This window comes from Siniperca chuatsi, linkage group LG1, assembly GCF_020085105.1.
Source record: "Siniperca chuatsi isolate FFG_IHB_CAS linkage group LG1, ASM2008510v1, whole genome shotgun sequence".
NCBI lineage: Eukaryota > Metazoa > Chordata > Actinopteri > Centrarchiformes > Sinipercidae > Siniperca > Siniperca chuatsi.
In genome coordinates this window covers 12,201,960-12,224,554 of record NC_058042.1, presented here as the reverse complement: position 1 = coordinate 12,224,554, position 22,595 = coordinate 12,201,960, and the positions used below count along the sequence as shown (strand labels likewise).

Sequence of the window (22,595 nt, the reverse complement as noted above, 5' to 3'; positions counted from 1 at the left end):
CTCTCAGCTGGTAGGGCATCTGATGGGGCCGACTCACCCAAAACAAGAATGGACCCGGACCAAGGCAGGGTGGTGTCGGAGTCCGGTGGGACAAGGGCTGAGGACACGGTGCATGAAAAGTGCTTATCCTGGGCAGTGTTGATTGTGGAGAGGTACATGAAGAGCTCATCCTTCATCCACAGATCCTCTCGCAAACGACAGATGTCTTCAGTTATCTGTGAGTAGACAGGCAGACAATTCTCACACACACCCATGGTCAAGCAGCCGGCTAGCTTAGCCAGACTAAAGAGGAGCAGCAGTAGCGGCAGGTCTAGAGCAAGGGGTGCTTTTTGCGATCAGTCACTCAAGTGGAAGCCCATGACTGATTAAAAAAGGATCCGAGCTGCAGAATTTGTCCCAGCGAGAGTCTCTGTCTTGAAGCACTAGCTTAGCTACTTTGGCTAAAAACAAACCAGTGCTAGCTAGCAGCAGATTTCACTAGTGGCAGGTACACTCCAGGTGAGCAGAGAGCAATCCTCCAAGCATGCAGGAGAAACTATGGTGGCCACGACCTACTACATACAAAACGAGCGTGAAGGTCACTTGAATTGCAAGTTGCAGTGTAGACTGCTCATTATATATACTTTCAACCTGAGGTTCATCACTCAGACTACATGTGGCAAAACTACAAAAGAAAGCTTAATACGCATTTTAGAGAACCATCTCAATATAGTTGAATCCTCACATTACTCCTTAATGACTCCTCAGGGCCACGAGCCTTGAACAGAAACTTAATCAACAGCTTTTCCATTTTTGCTGCAAAATAAAATGTATGCAGACGTGTTTATTTAGTATCACGCATAGCTTTCCAAGTAAGCGATGTTTCTGCTGCTTAGAGGCAGTAATTGAAGAGTTATGAGCTGAAGTAGCCTGGTTGAGCAAATTAATATGTAATATATTTATATGTTTGTCTGATTTCAACACCAAACTCAGCACCAAGTACCACGCAAGAAACCACCCTTTTTTGCCCAAACCTGACTGAGAGACAGACAAAATAGACAGACAGAGAGATATTGACAGACAGATAAATAGATACATAGATACATAGAAAATGACAGAGATAATAATCAGCACACACGGACTGCTACTACATGTCAGGAGAAATAATGATTGTAGTGCTGAAAAGAAGAGAGAGGGGCAGAAATAAGACGACAGACACAAAGAAACCCTGAACTAAGCTGCAGTTTTGTTTCCATGAGAGACGGGATTGGCAATGGGGGAAACGAAGGCTGTGTTACACACAGTGAAAAGACAGCTGCTTCTGCAACAGAAGCGCAAATCATTAATGCTGCCTCTATCCAACCTTGTTTTCATGCTCAAGAAAGCTCTTTGGTTAGTGTCTATGAATGTAATGCAGCCTTTTAGTGCGTCTTCAGGCCTCCCAAATGGCTGTCAGACCTGATGAAAAGGGAGCCACTCAAAAGCATGGTTTACAAAGACGAAATGGGATTTGTGTGTCTGAATACTAGATATAGAGAGATGAGACACTTACTGTATGCATCTCATGGTGGATACAAGTATGATACACAGGGAAAGACAGACGGAGAGAGAACACTATATATGCAAATATATACTCAGCTACAGGTCCATGAAGTAAGGATGTGAACAAAGCTTGAAGAGAGATCCAAGGATTGTGGACTTTCTATTGATCTCACCCTTGTACTTATGAGTCTTGACCAAGGGCTTGTGGACACACAGCACAGCTGGGAGAAATGAAACACTCAACAGGAGCGTCGTTATCCACAGATTATTAAAGCACCAACAAAACCTGGAGGGGTCCTTTTGAGAAAGAGTCCAAACAATAAAGTCACACATTTCATCCTCATCCTGTTTTCTCCTCCTCCCCCTTCATCCAGCACTCCCTCTTGCTGGGAACAGAGCAGTGGGTACAATCTTCTTTGGAGTGGAAAGAAACATGCTGTGACAGTATGACTGCACACGCATATATAGTTGCAAATACACATACACACATAGTGGACACAGACTGCTGATCATTACTTTCTCCTGAGAGTTGCCTATGGCAATATGAACAAAGAACATGAGTCTCCTCTGAGCATCCAGTCTGTCCCTGCTTGCTTGTGACCTTTACCATACTCTAGATAAACTGGCCAAACTCAGAGCAGTGTGTAAGCATTTGTGTGTATTAGTGTTTGTGTGCATACCTGCGTATCAACCGTCAATTTAAACCAACAGAGACTTAAACTACATTTTAACAGTGTATTGTTCTTCATCTGAACAGTAGACAAGACCTGAAGTATTCTCTTGAAAAATAAACCTACAACTATGTGAGACAGCAGAAGATTAATGTCAGTATTAAACAGCAGTACAGATGAGCAGAGTGTAATATAGAGTAAACACTAAACTGGTAAAATACAATGCATGTTTACAGAATCAACAAGCATCTAATCCCAGAATAATCCCCATAGAGTAACAGAGTAGAAAGGTAAGAGTAAAGCTCAAAGTAAAACAGAGGAACACGGAAGAAGAAATTCTCCATTTCTGTCTAGGTAAGAACATTGTCCATTCTGTTTCTGCATTAAGCTCTCCAAACCACATCCTTTAATGCAAATATGAAAAACATAATCTAATATCTATTGTTTGTCATTTGAGTTAATAGAGTATATAAAAACAATATAATACTGTCACTCTGGTGGTGACTGAATCTCCTTTTCATGCTGGACGTTACCACTGTGTTTGGGTGCTGTGATTTTGAACCCAGTCTTTCCCCTAAGATTACTTTGCAGGAGAACAGGTAAAGGTAATGTCTCAATGGTTAAACTAAACTGATTTAAAAAGACGCAGTGTAAAAATGTGATAAGGTTCTTGATATCAGTAGTTTAGATGGCTCACCATTCCAATCATTTACCACTGCCACTGTCCATACTATATCACTAGAGGCCAAAGCATTCTAAATTTCTAAAATATCTTTCAGTTTTCAGTTTTAATAACATGCCCTTAATTGCTTAAACAACACGTTGAACAGAAGATGATGTAAAAGGCTGTTCTCATTTAATACAACGCTAAAAAGGCTGGCCTTTGTGAGTTCCCGACAGACAGAGTTTGTTGCAGAGAGCAGCAAAACAGAGGGAAAAAAAGAAACACAGTATCGTGTTTGTATGCCTTTTGTTTGCTCAAAAAATAGTCCAACTAATTTGTTACTTATTTAGCATTTGTAAGAAAAAGTGGTAAAGCCCTGATGGTAAACATCACCAGGGATATTGATTTGACAGGAAGTGGATCAAACTTCCTGTGAACTGGGACAGCTAAAGAACTTAAGTTGACACCAGCAGGAAACCAAAAATAACAGCAATGATCACACTATATCGCCTCAGAGAAAGTGGGGGTAGACACAGTGTTAAAATCAAGTAGCAAGTAGTTATTTGATAATTAGAGTAGTGATCCTTGTATGCTTAAAGAGTCACTATAAATGATTTGCAGTACCTTGGTGCAGTTAAACATGTCTTTTGTGTAGTTTCAGATCATATTAAATCAGTTTTTATGAAACTGAGGAAATATACCAAAACTGTGTGTGTGCATGTGTGTGGAGGTTTGTGCATATGGGTAATACTGTATATTACCTCTGCTAGCTCGGTCCACATGCTCCAGGTCTTCAACAAACTTGATCACATCTGGAAATTCCTCCTCACATACTTGCGCCAGGAAGTGGAGTAATGTGGTCTTTTGGTCTGCTGACTTAGTGTCCTTTAGCTGTAGTAAAACAGGTATACACATAAAGTTAAACACAAAGACCTATGACAGTAAAAAGATGTATATATTTCAGATCCTTTAGTCTCAATACACTATTAACAAATAAATTCTACAGACAATAAAACAGCAATAGCAATAAAACTGCTCTGATTGGGAACAGGGAGATGGCACATTTAGCAGTAAGTGGTTACTTAAAATGTCACAGGCTAACCCTAACCTTAAAGATTTGTTGTACAAGCAATACTCTATTACTAAATAAAGAAGGAAAAAAAGCATACATTTGTAGAATCCATCTTACTTTAAAGTCCACCTAAAATCACATTTAGTTATCCTTTTTCTAGTCAAAAATAATGTCAAATTGGTTTTTTTAAATGTATTGTTAATAGATTTTTATTATTAAAATTAAGATAAAAGGTATTTGGGAAATATCAGGCTGCAAGAGTGCCGGTGTTAAACTGCAGGGAACGGGAGACAAAGTAAACAAACTTGCGCTGTCATGGACAGACAGCGTGTTGCAAATGGTGTAAGGACCACAGCACAGCAGCATCTAACCTGACCTAAGTGACTTTTTCAGGTACGTTTACATGCTGTTTAATGTGCTGCAGCGGAGCAGCTAATTAGCTATCTAGCCTGCAAACTAGTGGTGCACTTTTGCCCGGTGAATGTTCATTTGGTCGCTCGCCTGCCGGTGTACGTGCAGTAAGAGACAGAGGTGTGTGTGTGTGTGTGTGTGTGTGTGTGTGTGTAGAGAAAAGAAAAAGAGAACTGAAGGGAAAAGCAAGGTGAGCAGATTAAAGTAGTTTGTGAGTAAACACTAAAATAAGAGAATAAAAATGAATGAATGATGAAATAACCTACTAGAAATAGGGTAATGAATTAATGTATTCTTTCAAATATTAGCCTATATATATTACCCCCCCCAAAAAAAAGGTAATGCTTAAAATGTATTATTGGGTGCACCTAAATTATGTGCTGGTGTATCTAAATGAAAACATTAGGTGTACCAGTGCCACCAATGTAAAAAGTTGGTCTGAAGCCCTGTAATATACTGTATGCAGTAGCAGACATAAAATATGCAACGTAAGTTGGACTTTTTAAAAAAAAAGATTCTGCTGCAACAGTTGAGAATTAACAACATATTTTGTGTTCTATAATCATATCTACTGGATGTGATGTAACAAAGGAACATGTGCTATTGTCCTTAATTCAACTATCATAAGCCCTTTCAGTAGCTTTACAAATGCTGAGTGTTGACAGTGCTACAGATGATTTCATGTCTCATACTTATGCTGCAGACATATATACACAATGTGATGACCTCTCCTGTGCTTTGTGCCTCTCTCTCCCCCGCATGCAACAATTTTTCAATTTCTCTGATAAATTTCCATCATCGATGTTTTACTGTCTAATTCCAAGATGTCTCTCAGTATCCCCACCAAACATCCCTCCTGTGGAGTGCATTGCTGTGTATCTCTCTAGGTGATCTATTGGTAGACAGCAGCGTACTCAGCCCCGCTGGGTTTAATCATGTTTGTATTATCTCCTCTAATCAAACATTCTCATCTCTCTTTTCATTTCTGTTTTCTCATTTTTTCAAAAGCATCAACTGCTCGCTCACAAAAGGTCCCTGTCTGAATTTAGATGGATGGTAATCATAGTTGACAATGTAAACATTTTGCTTTTTCCAGTTGGGCTGGGTACAATTTTCCTGTGCTGTGGAGTGTGCCATGGAATTAAGTTGTCAAACTCGGGGGCAGGCACGAAGGTGATGACTTCCTCTGTATATCCTGCCTCTGACATCAACTCACACCTTGGTCCCACAACATACAAGCACGAGGATAAGGAAACAGACACCCTGGAAGAGTAGTGTTACAAATGCGCTAAACACAAAACATATTCCTTCATAGACCTTCGTTAATTGATTATATTATTGTCACGGTAATGAAACTAATCCATCATGTATGTATGTATGAATCCATGTTTGTGTACGCACATGCACTGGTGTTTATATGAACATAAGCACCCAAGTCTAACAGGGCAGAGAGGTGGCAGTGATGAATGGCTGCAGCGGTTGTTACTGTGGAAACTGCAGTGAGTGTGCCAGCAGCTGTAATGTAACCACTGGAGGAGTCTCCTACTCCAGGATTACACTCTGTTTTCACCACCACTATCATAGAGGGAAACTTACTGTTCTGTTTTTATACCATATAAAATCCAAAGGTATAGGTATTTGCTATGTCTCCACGAAGCATGGGTAGTCCTGCAGGGTGTGAAATTTCAAAGGGATACTAGCCGTAGCCTCAGTTATCTATTCTGAGCAGCAGAATAAGAATAAAGTACTCCCTGGGTTTGGCTGCTTTGATAGATACCAGCAGATAGAGGGAAAAAACCTGTCTTGTGGGGCTGATAGTGTTCAATCAAATGAAATAGTTTCAAACAAAATGTTTAATCCACATCAGTTCACTGATAGGGCTCAGCCAAGGTGACATAAAAGAAAAAAAAAAACAAATAAAACAAAACACTGACATGTACATGCATAGAGGCCAACACTTCAAGACACATGCAGCCACACATGTAGACATGCACAGGTATGTAAACATAGATATAAACAGACTGACATACATACGCCAGAGATTAACATTTTACATATCTCTGCACACAAATGTCATCCTGAACAGTGAATCTGTCTTCAGGTCATAAAATGTTTCTGATTAAGTGTTTTGTCTCCAAAATCTAAATCTAAACACTATTGATTGTTTTGGACTAGGGCTTGTGCTTAGGATACAAAATGGTAATACAATATCCATACTGCAAATGAACATTTTAACACATGAGGTTTTTGATTACATGTAGACTGCAGTGCTGAGAAAATAATCTGGCAGGTCTCTTTCAAGCAAATATCTAAAACCAATCTGTTCAGTTTGTATCTAGTCTTTACTTTATATCAAACTTAGAATTACTGTGGTCATTGTTGTATTATAAAAATATAAAAAAATGACGTTATTGGTGCTACTATTGTTCAACAGGTGTGTAAAATCTATAGAACGAGTTTACATCATAAGCTTTTTTCCTTGAACATGCATCACACATGTTGAACCACTGCCACTGGAGGGATAATGGATTACATGGTATATGTGAACAGTTGATGTTAAGGTCACATTTCAACCCTCACCTTGCAGAGGGAACTGAGGTCGAAGCCATATGACTGGGCGTTTCGAGAACCTGCATTCATGTAATTCCCCAGCAGCAGCACCAGCTCCAGCAAGCGGCCAAAGGAGCAGCTCTTCCTGACCTCATCACAGGCAGCGTTTACAGCCAAGATATCGGGACGCAGGTTGTTTACCTGTTCCTCAAACTGCAGTCGGAAGAGGATGTGGCTGAGGCGAGGACGCAGCCGCTTCACACTGCTCATCTGGGAGAGGAAAACAGAAATGGAGGAAACAAAAAAGCATGAATGAGAAAAGAATAATAGAAAAAGGCAAATTATAGAAAAGAGAATAAAGCAGGAGAGGAGAAAAAGCAAGAGTACAGAAAATAATGTCAAAGAGAGAGCAAAGTCAGAGAACGTAGTCAAACTTAAAATAACTACAATCGCAGTTTTGGCACACTCTCACATTGAGCCGATCTAATTTAAAAGACATTTATGCAACCGGCATGCTGGAAAGTGTTGCTAGGCAGTAGTAATAGATGCTGGCAGTGATTTGATTTGGGACCCAGGTCTGGTAAGTTAATTGTGGAGTTAGTGTCCATATAGGGCAGGCAGCGGAGGGGGTGGAATATACAATAGGCTGCCTTGGATTACCACTCTCACACAATTAGAGAAAATTGGAAAATATTGCATTGGGCCCAGGGCATGGCCACAACAGTGATTGTCTATGTGTGTGGGGTGGTGGGGAGAGGCGCAGGTTCCAATTGTCTGTTTCATACAACAGCTGGCTGTGCGGTTTGATGTCCTCCATCAAGGGTTTAATTATAGCTACTGTAATGTTATCAAATGACTATTTCAGTCCATGAGTGAGTGAGCGTGTGTGTGTGTGTAGTGTGTGTGTTTGTATGAGAGAAAAAGAGAGAGAGGAAACAGGGCAGGAGAAGAATATGACAAAATTAAGAAATAGGAAGGTGCACAAGAACCAAACATAATGTTGAAATGGAGCCCAGAGATGAAATTAATTATGTGATACTGTAATTGTAGTAGGAAGAAAATAATCAGAGGAAGAAGAAACAAAGCAAACCCACCAGGGCGTCTACAGAATGAATGTGTGCAGCTGTTTTTTCCATGAAGGCTACAGAGGGCATTGGACAAAAGTGAGCTGCTGAAGGTAGTATTAACAACATGAGGGGATGGGTTCTAACATAACAAAATACAAAGCAGAGGTTATGGAAAATGTAGCTTGTGCATTCCAGAGTCATAATTCAGTGAGGTGGTATGATGGTGAGAGGGAAAAGACAGTTCTGTTGACATACTGTAGATTTATCTTATGCTATCAAGAGTGTGAACAGTGAATTAAACAATTATGCACCATAAAGTGTAAAAGCAAATTAATGTGAGTAAATATTTTAGCAACTTGCAATTAATGTCTCCGTGGAGTGTCAACAACAATTTAAATTCTAGATGAAAGACTTTAATTCAAAGAAGTGCCACTCATAAGAACTGTGACTACAGTTGAGCCAGCAGGATGCACATGTTGGTAAACAGAGTGATTCCTAAGATTTCAGGTATTCAAATGAAGTCTGTAAGTCATCAACCACAAATGACAAACAGCAATAACGGTTACTGTACTGCATGTTGACTAGTGTAAAAACACTAATTAATAAATAAAATAATACTCTGTTGGGAAATCGAGAGCTTTTTTGCCTTTTGACTTATTGTCACTAAGAAACATTTAACTTATTCATGTAGCTGCACAAAAAAATATTAAATAACTACATTACCCTTGTGTCCAAGGCACTGCAAGGATTTTTACAATGCAATCAGATCTATTCCTTAGAATAGACACTACTACTACTACTACTACTACTACTACTACAACAACAACAACAACACCACCACACTACTACGCACAAGGTGGAGTTCAAAACAAGTGTTAGTGTGGCGGACAAAAAAGATAAAATGCATGTGTGTGCACAATGGTAAATTAAAAAATTCCCTTTGAACCTGAGGTTTTCTGATAGGTGAAAGCACACAGGTCTCCTTGGGCCCACGCAGGCACAGCAGCGAAACAACATTATATAAACAGGCTCTTCTTTGTTCTATGTCTCCCTCATGAACTATACACAACAGCTGAGCAAGCTCTATTTTTTATCTTTTCCCCCTCATCAACCGCTCAGTCACTGCATTTTCATTCAGTGATAAGATTCTCTTTCATAGGTGTTTACAAAACAGATCGGTGCATGGGGCAAAAGAAGAAGATTATTGTATATTCTCTCAGTAACTTGGTTGCTAAGCAGAAACACAATACACAAAAAGTGCTACACTCTTCATGCATAATTCTAAATAAACCTCCTTTGAAAAGGCTTTAAGAAAATGATGCTGACATAATTAGGCAGCAGTGCTGCTCTTTAATGTGCATATATTAGTGCGGCAGTCCACAGGTGTCCTGTCTTTCCTCTTAAGGCTTAAAAAGATAGAATTTTCAAAAGCTTGGTATTAAAATATCTATATCAAAGTGCTCTGTTTGAGTGTGTGTTCGTAGGAAAGAGAAAGAAAGGGAGAGATATGATGATGATGAATACAAGACAAGTTTAGATTACTATAACATTAAAGTAGTAATAAACCAATTATATAAAACTGTATGCATAGTAATTTTCTGTTTAACCACTTTATTCATAGTACACAAAATTTCAACTTAGTTGACACATAATAGAGTATAAGTCTTTCATTAACAAAATTACTACAACATTACTACAAAATGTTGTGATATACATGTACATGTTGTTAGAGCTTTAACCAGCTGGTGGGGAGTTGACAGTTTGTGTGTGTGTGTGTGTGTGTGTGTGTGTGTGTGTGTGTGTGTGTGTGTACTCACCACAACCCCAAATTGCTCAGGCTCTGACAAATTTGCGTACTCATTTTTATACTTTGCCAAGGCGTTCAGCTGCTCCTGCTCTGGTAGGTGCTTCACAAGGTTCTACAAAGAAGAGAGAGGAAGAAAAGGAGTGAGAAGCAGCAAGGAGGAAAGCAGAGCAGAGAAAAGCAACATGTATGCATTTATTTAAAAATAGCCTTGTGGTGGTGATGTTGTGATGCCTGACACACTTTATTTTATTAATTGTACTTGGTACAAAGTTATATACTCCTCATTTTCATGTTTCAGTTTCTTCACTATTTACAAAATGTAATGACCTAAAGTGTCCAAAAAAAAAGAAAAAAAGAAGGTGTTTATCCCTGGGGGAATGTCTATATCAGGGTTTCAACAGCCATGCGGTTGCCCAAAGTCCATGCCTGAAGAGCAAGGTGGAGTTTTCTTTTAATTTAATTTAAAATGAGCCCTAGGACTACCACTCTTTTTATTTAGCTTGTATAGAAATCTAACCTACTGCTGTTCTATTTGCTGTGTGTTTAGGTAAGTTTCAGCCCTGTTGGTGAGATTCAGTAAAAATTAAATTTTGTGACTGCAATAAAATGTTTTTATTATCAAACACAGACAATATCCTTAGGGCTATAAATACACATATATAGACAATTGAAAGTAAAATTGTGATTGGGTTTTTTAGACAGCCAAAGGGGATAAATGTTAAATTATTTAAGCCATTAAATTGCCTTCTCATCTGAATTTAACAGCCATCTCAACAAATACTGTTACTATGTGGTAAATATGTTGGTCTGGTGCATTTAAATTGGGTTTAAAATATGTCCCTGATGCCTGGAGTCAGGACAAATATTGCCAATTCCATTACTTGAGTTTGTATTAATGCAGTATAATGGAATTTGCCTTAATGACTATTAATTATTTGCGCTGTTGTAATTAACAATTATCGATCAAATTAATTCTTGTACAACCGTAGCTCGAGTATGTTTTTGTTTATTTGTTTCAACTCAGCTTATCCATGTCCAAACTGACGGTCACAGTTCAAAACTTAAAACCCTTACATGCATTAATCAACTTCCTCAACATCTGGTGCACAAATTCTAAGCTATCAACTTTTTACATTTTTGGTGACATCTGTCCTTACACTCTGGTTAATGGCCCAAAGTCTGCCGACCAGTTGTTGCTGACTGTTCCCAGGGCCAAGCCCGTTGACAGAACCAAAACCACCATAACAGCCTTTCATTCAAAATCAAATTATAAAACACTATTACGAAGTTATTTTTACAAATTGGCTTTTAATCAGTTTTACTATTATCAGTATTTATCAGTATTTATTATTATTTTATTTTTTAAATTACATATTTTCTCTTATAATCTATATATCATGTATTTCACGTGCCCTTGTAAGTATGTACAGAAATGCCAAAGACAGGTTTGCGGTAATTTAGAGACAGTGTCACAATTACATAGTTTATCCACCAGAAAGCAACTGTAACAATTCAACTGTAATATGCCCTACTCGGTACATCTACACTTTTTTCAGATGAAAACGAATGTACATGGGTATTTAGTAGTGTTGTTGATAAATCTTGACATTTTAGTGCAAAGTATTTGAATTTAACATATTGTGTTATAAATATTAAATATTCATAGCGACTGCCTGTAAAGACAGGGTGAAACCCGGCTATTGCAATTGAATTTTGCTATTTGCTGATCTGGAGGCAGGTGACATATATGGTGGCAGCTTCCGTCACCAACCAACCCCCACCCCTACCCCCACCCAGCTCTTTCCTATTTGAAAAGTCACATTTCACACGTTTTGCTGCTCTGATTGGTTGTAGGTCTGGGCCTGCATCCAGTCTGCAGGTCCGTCCAGCGCAACGCACCAGGCTCTAAACTGAGATCAAACTAGGCAGTGCTGATCAAATATGAATCAAGATTCTGTTACTGCATTGCCTATTTCCCGCCTCAAATGTTTTCAGAAAAACATTTTAGTGTACTGTTTAGCTGTAATTTGAGAACATTTGTGACCAAGTCACCAGTTTTTCTTGCTTGAAAACGGCCAAGCACCACCTCGATTGCACCCCTTCTGAGCGCTGCCTATGTTGTTTTTACACGTTCTAGAAGCATTTCCAGGATAGAGACACTTCAGCCAAAACTTTGGGGTTTAGTTAATTTTAAAGGGATTCTTAGCAATAATGTCTGTTTATGATGTGTTTAGGTTAAAAAACAAATACAATTTTTTGTACTTTAAAATATATACTATATCAGTCATTAAACTCCATTAATGCTCAAGTTCTGAGAACAATGAAAACAAGACACAGAAACTTCTTTAGAGCTCAAGAGTCAACAAGGACGGACAGACAGACACAGAGAAAGACAAACAGAGAAACAGACAGACCCTATTTATAGTTCACCTGGCATTATGATCTGTTTCTGAGACAGTCTGACAGACAGATGGATACTGTACTTGCTTTAAGTGTGTGTTTTAGAGCTGGCATTAAACTGAAATGTGACTGTTAAGCACATAGAAGTCATGGCCATAAAGCTAAGTTTTAAAGCACTAACAAAAAAGAACAGAAAAATATATTTAAAAAAAAAAAAACTACTTAATACTACGCATAGCACCTATTTATTTATTCACAGATTGTCTGTGCTTACCAGCTGCTTCAACACTTGTTGTACTGTAGGCTTTACAGATGCCCAATACTTCACCCTATATGCTGTTTCAAGCTAGACACCGAATCAAGACGATAGACAAGAGAGTTAGGGCATGAACCTGACCAACTGAGCAGGCGAAGGGCAGCCTTCCAGCCTCAGCATAAAAAGTTGCACATTGTGGGTTGAGCTAGTTTACGATATTCTTTCCATCTCAAAGTTAGTTAGGTGCACATCTAAGTTAGAGTTAGGCGGTCAGTCCAAGAAAGTCATCTACTAATGTCAGATGAGTAACTGAAGCTCTTAACATTTTTACAAGCTTACGCAAAACCTGTCCTACCTGGATCATAGGTTCAGTGAGTTGCTCCTCATCCACCTCCACTATCATTCGACGAATTTCCTGATAAGGCATACGGAAGGAACCCAGGAAGATGGCTACACAGAAACAAATAAAATATGCAACAAATGCTGTTGTAAATATAAAAATGATTCACTAATGACCAATTATGTTGCAATTTCAGAAAACTGTTCATACAAATCAATAATACGAACAGCTCAAGGACACATGAAGGACATTAAGTAGGAACCAAAGAGAAGAAAAAATAAAGATGCATCAGTATATAAGTCAGCCAGACATAAACATGTTTTAAAAAAAGTGATTTGAAAAATGACAGTGGTTTAGCATGCATGAGATCCTCAAGCAAGTGGTACCACTAGGGACTGAATGGCAAATGCCTTGTCAGGATAAGTCATTAGTAGAGCCAGTGGAACGATCAGAAAAACCCTGACAGTTAAAAGATGTGTGACTAGGGTAGGAGCCAGAATTACAGACATCAAATGAATATGTAGAACCAGGAATAACTCTCCCAAACAAATAATGAAAATAAAATGCACAGTGCAGTACAGTGCATCACTGTCTAAAACCCCTCCCTACATACAGTGACAAAAGAAAATTATTTTAAACGGCACAGACTCCAAAAACGGCACAGACTCCAAAAACTATTGTGATATATATATCGATATATCTATCTATATCTCTATCTATCTATAGATATCTCTCTCTCTCTATCTATCTATCTATCTATCTATCTATCTATCTATCTATCTATCTATCTATCTATCTATCTATCTATATAAAATTGAGTAGCATTAAAGGGAAACATTGTGCTAAAGAATTCATATAAAATTGAAATAATAACAGTACTTGAATTCAAGCAAATTTTGGGAAGCCAGTATTCAAACAGTTCAAGATTAAAATAACTGCATATATTCAGTGGAGGTCTGACTGACTAACTAGTCTTCTCCTGTTAAAACACATTTAAAAAATGTGATATAAGTGATCGCTGTTCCTTTATTGCTAAAATTAAAGTCTAACTCATTAGAACTCATTACACAGAAAAATGTGTACGGTATCTTAATACTGACAGTATCAAACAACACAACTAAAACACACATACTCTTTCTCAACCTCAATCGAAGCTTTTTAAGCTCTTTAACTCTATGGTGGAACACATAAACTGCCTACTCTACTTTTTTTCTCTCCTCGTTCCTGCTCTATGTTTTCCGATGCATGATTTATCACTGTTACTGGGCTGATTAGTCTCATTTTCTTTTAATACATGAAACAAAGGTCACAGCTCCCCTTGATATAAGCCAATGAGGTGCTAAGATCTGGGAGTCCTTAAGAGATCAGCAGGATCCACATTAATGCCGGGTGCTTTTAAAACGGTCATTGTAAGACCAAGCATGCATGCGTGAATGTGTGCGTGTCAGAGACAGTGAGAGAGAGAGAGAGAGAGAGAGAGAGAGAGAGAGAGAGAAAGGACACTGAAGCAAAGTTTAAATCCAAATGTAGCAAACATTTTAACCAAATCCAGCAAAAGAAAATGCAAATTAATACACGTTTCCATCCATTTCTGTTGTGTGAATTTTAGAAGTTGAGCGAGCGCATCAAGATAAACAGCTGGTGGCGCTAATTCTCCAGTCAGGTGCCATTAATTCATTGCAGACGAAGAGGGCGCAACAAGATAATGTAATTAATTAATGTGAGGAAGATTACAGGCTCCTTATCACTCCACACAAATCTGATGTTTTCCTCTGCTGCCATTTTTGTCTCAGTGGAACTGGAGCTTCAGTGGACGTTTAAGTCACATGCTTCATGTACATCATGATTTATTCGCTAAATGTGTTTCCATTGCACTGTCGCCAACTTTTCCACCTCAGTCAAGCGTAAACACTTTTTTGCAATATTTCAAGTTTTTTGGAATTAGCCGCAAATTGAGAACGCACTTAAAAAAAAATGGTGGATGGAAACGCACCTTGATAAATGTGATCAAACATAGCAGCATTTTCCTTCTGTTTCATCTTCATCTTTCCTTAACGGATGCTCAACCGTGTTAATGAGATTAAGAAAATTCTGCGAGGTAGGGCGCAGCGCATAATGCAGACACTTGCAGAGGCAAAGGGAGGTGACTTAAGTGAGATAAAGGGCAAAAGTGAGTGCAAAGTGTATTGTGAGGAGCTGTGGAGGCCTAGAACCACTGACATGCGCAGTAGACTGTAACATCAAGACACATGGGTGTGTATAAATCCAGTCCTTGGGAGGAGGAGTGGGCTGAAAGGAAACAAATACTTACATAGATTCTGTGCGATCTTAGGATCGAGCACCTTGAGCTCTTTAATTCTCTTCTTTATAGATTTCTTATCCTCCAGATCCTCCTCTTCTTTTTTGGCTGATGAAGACAGAAAAACTGAATTTACACAAATGCAAGACTTCCTGTATTGCTGACACACTGTATGTATGATACACACAAATTTAGATACAGTAAGATTATGAGATTTACATATCTTTTTTTAGTGTCCAGTACAACATAAGGAGAATATAAGAATTTTGTTTAATTTAAACAGTTTAAAATCAACCACAAACATGATTTCTGTTTCTTTTTGTTTGTTTACATATGTTTCTAAGTGAACAATGACACACAGTCTACCATGACATAATGTGATGCTACTAGAGAAGTATGACAAAAGGGATTATGGGAAAGTGTTGTGATCACATCAGATAGAGTAAGGTATGCCTATTCCATAAACACACTATTGCACATGAAGTTATCAAGTGACATGTGAAGGTAAATCTGTTCTGAGTCACATGGAGCCAGGTAGGTGGGATTGTGATAGTGCTATTGATAGATAGGAGAGGCTTCATGAGATCTGGATTAAAAACAACAACAAAAAAACCCAATATTACACACACACACACACACACACACACACACACAACCCTCTTGAGCCACGCTCACAATGAGGAGTTCATGTTTGGCTTTAATTATTTAAGACACCAGATTATAAGAACAAAATGTGCATCCCACGAGTATGCTGGGTAATTGTCTGGTGCTGTAATTATGGTGTGTGTGGTGAAAGAAGAGGGGTTAATCCATGGGAAAGGTATTTCTACTGTTCCACATGGGCTTGGTCTTCTTTCAGGGATCCTGTATCTAACTACAAAGTGAAGAGGTATACTGGGAGATGCCGCAGAAAAGACTGTTAGCATGTCCACAAACATGCACACCTAGAGTACAACCCACCACACACAGAAATACACAAACACGGCCACACACTGAGCTGTCCTTGGACTTACGTGGCTCCTCTGTTGGTATACTCTCTTCACAGTCTTTCAATGTGTGAGAGAGGAGGAAAACGCAAAGGACAGACAAGGAGGAAAATGGAAAAAGTGTACCATGGAAAAGGGAGAGGAGAGAGAATGAAGACATAAAAAGACATTTTCACAAGACTGCAGCATGAAACATGGAGACTCAAGTAAAGAAAGAACAAATGTGAAAACTTAAATGAAAAATGGCTGAATATACAGCAGTAGAAAACCACTACATCAAATAGAAAACTGGAGAAAAATTTAAATGCATTGCATTTAACAAATAATTTCACTAACAATTAACTTGTCTTGGTCCACAGTTACAAATGCATAACACATAGACATGCATGTTGCATTTTTAATCTTGGTCAAGATTAGAGCTGTAATGATTAGTCGATGAATCGGTCAGTCTATAGCAACTACTTTGATATTCGAGTAATCATTTTTACTTAAAAATATATTATGTCATCAATAACGCTAAAAATAATACCTTTGAGTTTTGGACGGTTGGCTGGACAAAACAAGCAATCTGAATATGTCATAACTGGTCTAAATAGGCATGAAGGACAGCGGTCACTTTGCATCACCTGCCAGTACATAATAGTACCCCTTCTATTTTCTACCACCTTCTAACTACTTGTGTAAATATGTTCAACAAGTACTGATGCAATGTACTTCACTTTAGATTGTCTCCATGAATATATTCAGTGCAGAACAGCGCTGGCTCAAGACTACAAAAAAATAAAGGAAACCATGTTAAATTATAAGGCATAGCCTAAATGAAATCAATAAAAATGTAAAGATTTCAATATTTACCTAAAAACCAGTGTAAACAACTAAAGTATTTCTTCTTACGGGAATATATAATCTTGAATTTGATGTTATTGGGTATTTGGTAGCAATATAAGAAGCCAGCCCTAAAAAGCCTCCAGCTTACTGCATTTAGATGTTGTATTGATCTCGTAACTTATAGCCTCGCAGAATCTAATTTATTACATCAACACACAGTGACTCTCTCTCAAGCAGACACAAAAAGACACACAGTACCAGAGTATTAACCACCTTGTTTCAGTGCACATAAACATACTTGGCTGGGTCATATAATCCATGAATCATCTTCACATAATACTGCAAGGGCTGCATCCATCTCTATCGTACAAGAGATAGTGATAAGATAGAAATCATATGGCACACACACACCCACACATACTCTCGCACTGAGCTGCCTCAGGTGCTATCAGTTAAATCAGCTAATTAGATTGCTCCATTCCAGCATCACCTGCTCAGCCTCTCTGGCCTTAAAACAGCTCTTCTTCAGGGAAGCCTGCTCATTATCCATCAGCCAATTAAAATGTCCCGCAGGGGGTCAGAGGTCACTGGTTAATCAATCAGAGGGAGCGGCAACTGTTGTAGTTATCAGATTGCGCTATCACCCAGGAAGTGGGGAAGACAAGGATACACTTGTGAGTGCAGAGCACTGGGGGGTGTCTTCATCACATCACAGGTCTAGCAACAGTAGGAAAGAAGCAAGGGGCACAGCGTAGGTATGGTGCGACTGCAGTAGTTATTTCAGGCTCTAAAGGCGAACAGATTTGCCAACATTAATTTGTGTGAAAAGATGACACCATGCGAAAAAAAAAAGTTGTACCAGTTTAGAGAGACAGGGCGAGAAAAAATGAAGCCTGGCAGAAAGATGTAAGTTTCAAACGAAGCCATTGACTAAAACCATCAGAAGTTGTGATCAGATACCACAGAAAGGGAAAGCAGGACTCGATCACAAGACAGGAGACAGCAGTGCATTAGAGACAGACATCAACACTGAGTTGTCTCAGTTAAAAGGCCTACTCTGCTCTACCACGGCAACCACAGTGCTAGCTGTCTACAATCTAAGCACTTTCAAGTTAAGGTCTCTTAATGGAGGCCTGTGATGAATGTCAAGTTGATAGCGGGACTGTGGACAAAGTAGGATAGATAAGTATGAAAAATAAAGCAAAGCAGAAGGACAGTCTAATTTTTCCTTTACCCCCAGTGTAGTATACTTTGGGGAAAATGCATTCTGCTTTATTCACACAACAAGCAAAACAAAAACCCAAAATAAATATGTCAATTAATGTCCCTGTCTTTTCTTGAATAAATATAAATCATGAGGGCTTGGGTATACAAGAGAGGAAAAGTTTTATTCTTTTCTTGAGAAAAGAAGAAGAATGTTTAGTTGCAGGGTCAGATAAGGATGCAATGCTAGAATTTTAAAAGAGTTATCTATTCTTCTCACTTGTAATAATTCTACTGACTGGTTTTGATCCAATCTCTGCCACAGTTAAAAGACACTTGACAAAAATATGACAATGTGTAACATTGTGGGCACACATGCTTCCCAAACAGTAGCCCTTCCCACAAGGCAGTATCAGTGAATTGTGCCGTCAAAGCACTAAAGGGAATGGTGGATGAAATAAAACTGCTGTGAAAGAGCATGACTGATGCTGTACATGACAGGCAGGCCTCAGAGACAAGCAAGTAACACCTCAAATCCAACCCTCCTACCCTTCACCCACACACATATACACACGCACACACCAAAATCTCCTCCTCCTCCCCAGCCCTCTACACTCACACCAGCACTTCATCTTATCAGGATGGATTTCTAATCAGAGAAAACGCCTTACAGGAACTGCCCTCCTTTTTGCACACACACAGACACGAACACACACAAAATCCTAATACTAATGTCAAATGAAAAAAAAAAAAATCTACTCCATAACTAATACTAATATCTAAGAAGTTATCAAATGAAGTAAGGAACTGACAGCAGTGTGAGTGAGACAGGCAAGAGGACAGACAGTGTATGTGTGTGCTTATTTGGTCCATCATTTTATCCAATATTTGTCCAACTATCTTACTTCCGAAGGAGATATCACACCCTCAACTGACTTTTCTCTTGACGAGACTTCATTATTTATGGCATGTTGTAGTGATACAATCGTCTCCCCCTGAGAAAGCAGATACACAAGTACACAGCGAGAGGAAAGTTGAGAGGGCAGCAGTCTCCAAAGGGTAATTAAATCACTGTGTTTTTTCCAATAACCAATCAAAGCAGTCATGCAGGTAAAGTTTAAATCACTACTATTAGAAGAGTTTCTATAGCAGGGATAATATGGGGGCCTCGCAATTCAATGTGCAAACACCACACACACACACACACATACACACACACACCATTGCCTCGAGCAAAATCCACTATGAGACATCTGATGCACAGGAGGTGGGCTGTCTGCAGCAAGTGAACAAATCCACCATTCCGTCACATCTGTCAATTCTACAGTCAACAGAGGGGAGATGAACAGTCAAACCTGCCGCACAGATTGACTGTTGACTCACTGTGTGGTTCTGATCCAGCTAAGTCCTGAACTTCAGTCAGCCTGACAGAAAGCACAGGAGACATCCAGAACGTCCAGTAGCTATTTGGACTATACACACCTGCCCTCACCTTTTCCTCTCCGCCTTATCAACGCACACACTCCACCAACCTGACTAAGACCCACATGACAGCTTGACTGGTCTGTTTGCACACAGACTATTCCCCCCATCCGAAGTTGCGGGTGTGTGAGTACCACTGAGTGTGAGACAGAGAGGGAGATCAGAGTAATGAAGTGAGGAGCTGTGTTGTGAGTGAGCTAATCAAAGTGAACCATGCAGGGCCACCTCTCCCTGTGATCCAGACTAGATGACCCAGGGACATAATTAGTCTGAGACTTTCATTCTGATAGCAGCAAATTAACAGACTTCATTAGGCTTTTCTCTCCTCTCCTCCCCTATTCCTGCTATACCAAAGATCGTTTCTAAATCTGAACCACTAAAATTGCTCCTGCATGAGCGTCAGTCTACAGCATACCAGTTGATTGCTCTTCACAAAGAAACTAACATACCCTACAGAGAGAACACGTAAGTATATTAATTTAAAAAAATACAAATCTGGACTGAAATTACTGACACTACATCAAAATATTCATAATTGATTAGGAGCCTCTGTTAATGAGTATGTACTGGCCTGTGGGGATGGATTTCACCACTAGCTCGATTCTCAGTGGAGTAGTGCCCTCTAAAGGCCTCTTGAAGACCTACCAATGGCCGCTAAATATGTGCATGTGTGTGTGTGTGTGTGCTAAAATGAGTATTTTCTGACTACTCTGTCATATCAGGTATGAAGCATTATTATCTCCATTTCATTTCACTATGTGACAGCACCAGTCCGATCTGAACAGTTGTTAAGCCTACCCTAACATTTCCCATGTCATTCAATGGATTGATGGCAGCCTAAATCATTCATTCTCTGAAGTAATTTGCCATTTTTCATTTTTTCTCCCTGTGCTGTTGCAAACATGTCTGCGCCCACCCTTTCACCACTCCCCCCGCCCTACATACAGAAACCTACGTGTGTGGATGAAAAATCACAGCAGAAAAATAAAGTCGCGGAAGCAAATATGTTTTTAACGAGCCAGCCCATTACTTTGGTGATATGAGAACATAAAAACACAAATTGGGAATAAATTGAGGTGCTGATGCTTGAGAAACTGATGCAGAAGAAAGAAATAGGAAAGCAATGGAGAAAAAGGAAGCAGAAAAACAGAAGAAGTTTAACCACACGCAAAAAAGGAGAAGGGAGGTAAAGAGCCAGTGTTTGTTGTAAAAACATGTTGGGATTTAGGTAGGGCAGGTTTGGTTATTAGTAGAAATATCAAATATATTTATGAATATTAATAAAATTATTAGTATTATCAAAATTATTAATATAGATTAATAATTATGGGGCACCAATGCAACCGCAAGGGGGCACAAGCCAGTGTCTTCGAAGACGAAGAAGGAGAGGAGGAAGGTGTGTTCATAGGCAGAGAGAAGAGGAAAGCTAAGAATGTAGGACTGACAGTAGGGACTTTGAATGTTGGGACTATGACAGGGAAGGCTAGAGAGTTGATTGACATGATGCAGAGAAGGAAGGTGGACATACTGTGTGTCCAGGAGACCACGTGGAAAGGTAGCAAGGCTAGAAGCTTAGGAGCAGGGTTCAAGTTGTTCTACCATGGGTCAGATAGGAAGAGAAACAGAGTAGGAGTTATCCTGAAAGAAGAGTTTGTGAGGAATGTTCTAGAGGTGAAAAGAGTATCAGACAGGTTGATGAGTCTGAAGCTGGAAATTGAAGGGGTGATGTTCAATGCTGTGAGTGGTTATGCCCCACAGGTAGGATGTGAGTTAGAAGAGAAGGAGAAATTCTGGAGTGAGTTAGATGAAGTGATGCAGAGCATCCCCAGAGGTGAGAGAGTGGTGATTGGTGCAGATTTCAATGGGCATGTAGGTGAAGGGAACAGAAGTGATGAGAATGTGATGGGCAGGTTTGGTCTTCAGGACAGGAACGCAGAAGGACAGATGGTGGTAGACTTTGCAAAGAGGATGGAAATGGCTGTGGTGAACACTTTCTTCCAGAAGAGGCAGGAACATAGGGTGACATAAGAGCGGAGGTAGAAGCACTCAGGTGGACTACATCTTGTGTAGACGTTGTAATCTGAAAGAGACCAGTGACTGTAAAGTAGTGGTAGGGGAGAGTGTAGAAAGACAACACAGGATGGTAGTGTGTAAAATGACTCTGGTGGTGAGGAAGATGAAGAGGACAAAGGCAGAGCAGAGGACGGAGTGGTGGAAGTTGAAAAAGGAAGAATGTTGTGTAGTTTTCAGAGAAGAGCTGAGACAGACTCTGGGTGGTCAGGAAGTGCTCCCAGATGACTGGACCACTACAGCTAATGTGATCAGGGAGACAGGTAGGAGGGTACTCGGTGTGTCATCTGGAAAGAGGAAAGTGGACAAGGAGTCTTGGTGGTGGAACGAGGAAGTTCAGGAGTGTATACAGAGAAAGAGGTTAGCTAAGAAGAAGTGGGACACTGAGAGGACTGAAGAGAGTAGACAGGAGTACAGGGAGATGCAGCATAAGGTGAAGGTAGAGGTCGCAAAGGCCAAACAAAGAGCATATGAGGACTTGTATGTTAGGTTGGACACTAAAGAGGGAGAGGTGGATTTGTACAGGTTGGCCAGACAAAGAGATAGAGATGGGAAGGATGTGCAGCAGATTAGGGTGATTAAAGATAAGGATGGAAATGTATTGACAGGTGCCAGGAGTGTGATGGGAAGATGGAAGGAGTACTTTGAAGAGTTGATGAATGAGGAAAATGAAAGGGAACGAAGAGTAGAAGAGTTGACTGGTGTGGAGCAGGAAGTAGCAAAGATTAGCAAGAGTGAAGTGAGGAGGACGTTGAAGAGGATGAAAAGTAGAAAGGCAGTTGGTCCTGATGACAAACCTGTGGAGGTATGGAAGTGTCTAGGAGAGGTGGCAGTAGAGTTTCTGACTTGTTTGTTTAACAAGATCTTGGAGAGTGAGAGGATGCCCGAGGAATGGAGGAGAAGTGTACTGGTGCCAATTTTTAAGAACAAGGGAGATGTGCAGAGCTGTGGCAACTACAGAGGAATAA

General features: G+C 39.5%; 1 protein-coding gene across 1 annotated transcript in view; it reads right to left on the bottom strand.

Annotated features, from left to right (window-relative positions):
- The window catches only part of LOC122875815 (protein diaphanous homolog 3-like), a 183,962-nt gene that overhangs the window by 90,796 nt on the left and 70,571 nt on the right, over window positions 1-22,595 (bottom strand). The window contains exons 18-22 of the mRNA XM_044195365.1: window positions 15,071-15,166; window positions 12,775-12,869; window positions 9,774-9,875; window positions 6,920-7,159; window positions 3,618-3,747 (exon numbers count right to left, since the gene is read on the bottom strand). Of these exons, the coding sequence (XP_044051300.1) occupies window positions 3,618-3,747; window positions 6,920-7,159; window positions 9,774-9,875; window positions 12,775-12,869; window positions 15,071-15,166 (663 nt within the window). The remainder of the gene's footprint in view (window positions 1-3,617; window positions 3,748-6,919; window positions 7,160-9,773; window positions 9,876-12,774; window positions 12,870-15,070; window positions 15,167-22,595) is intronic.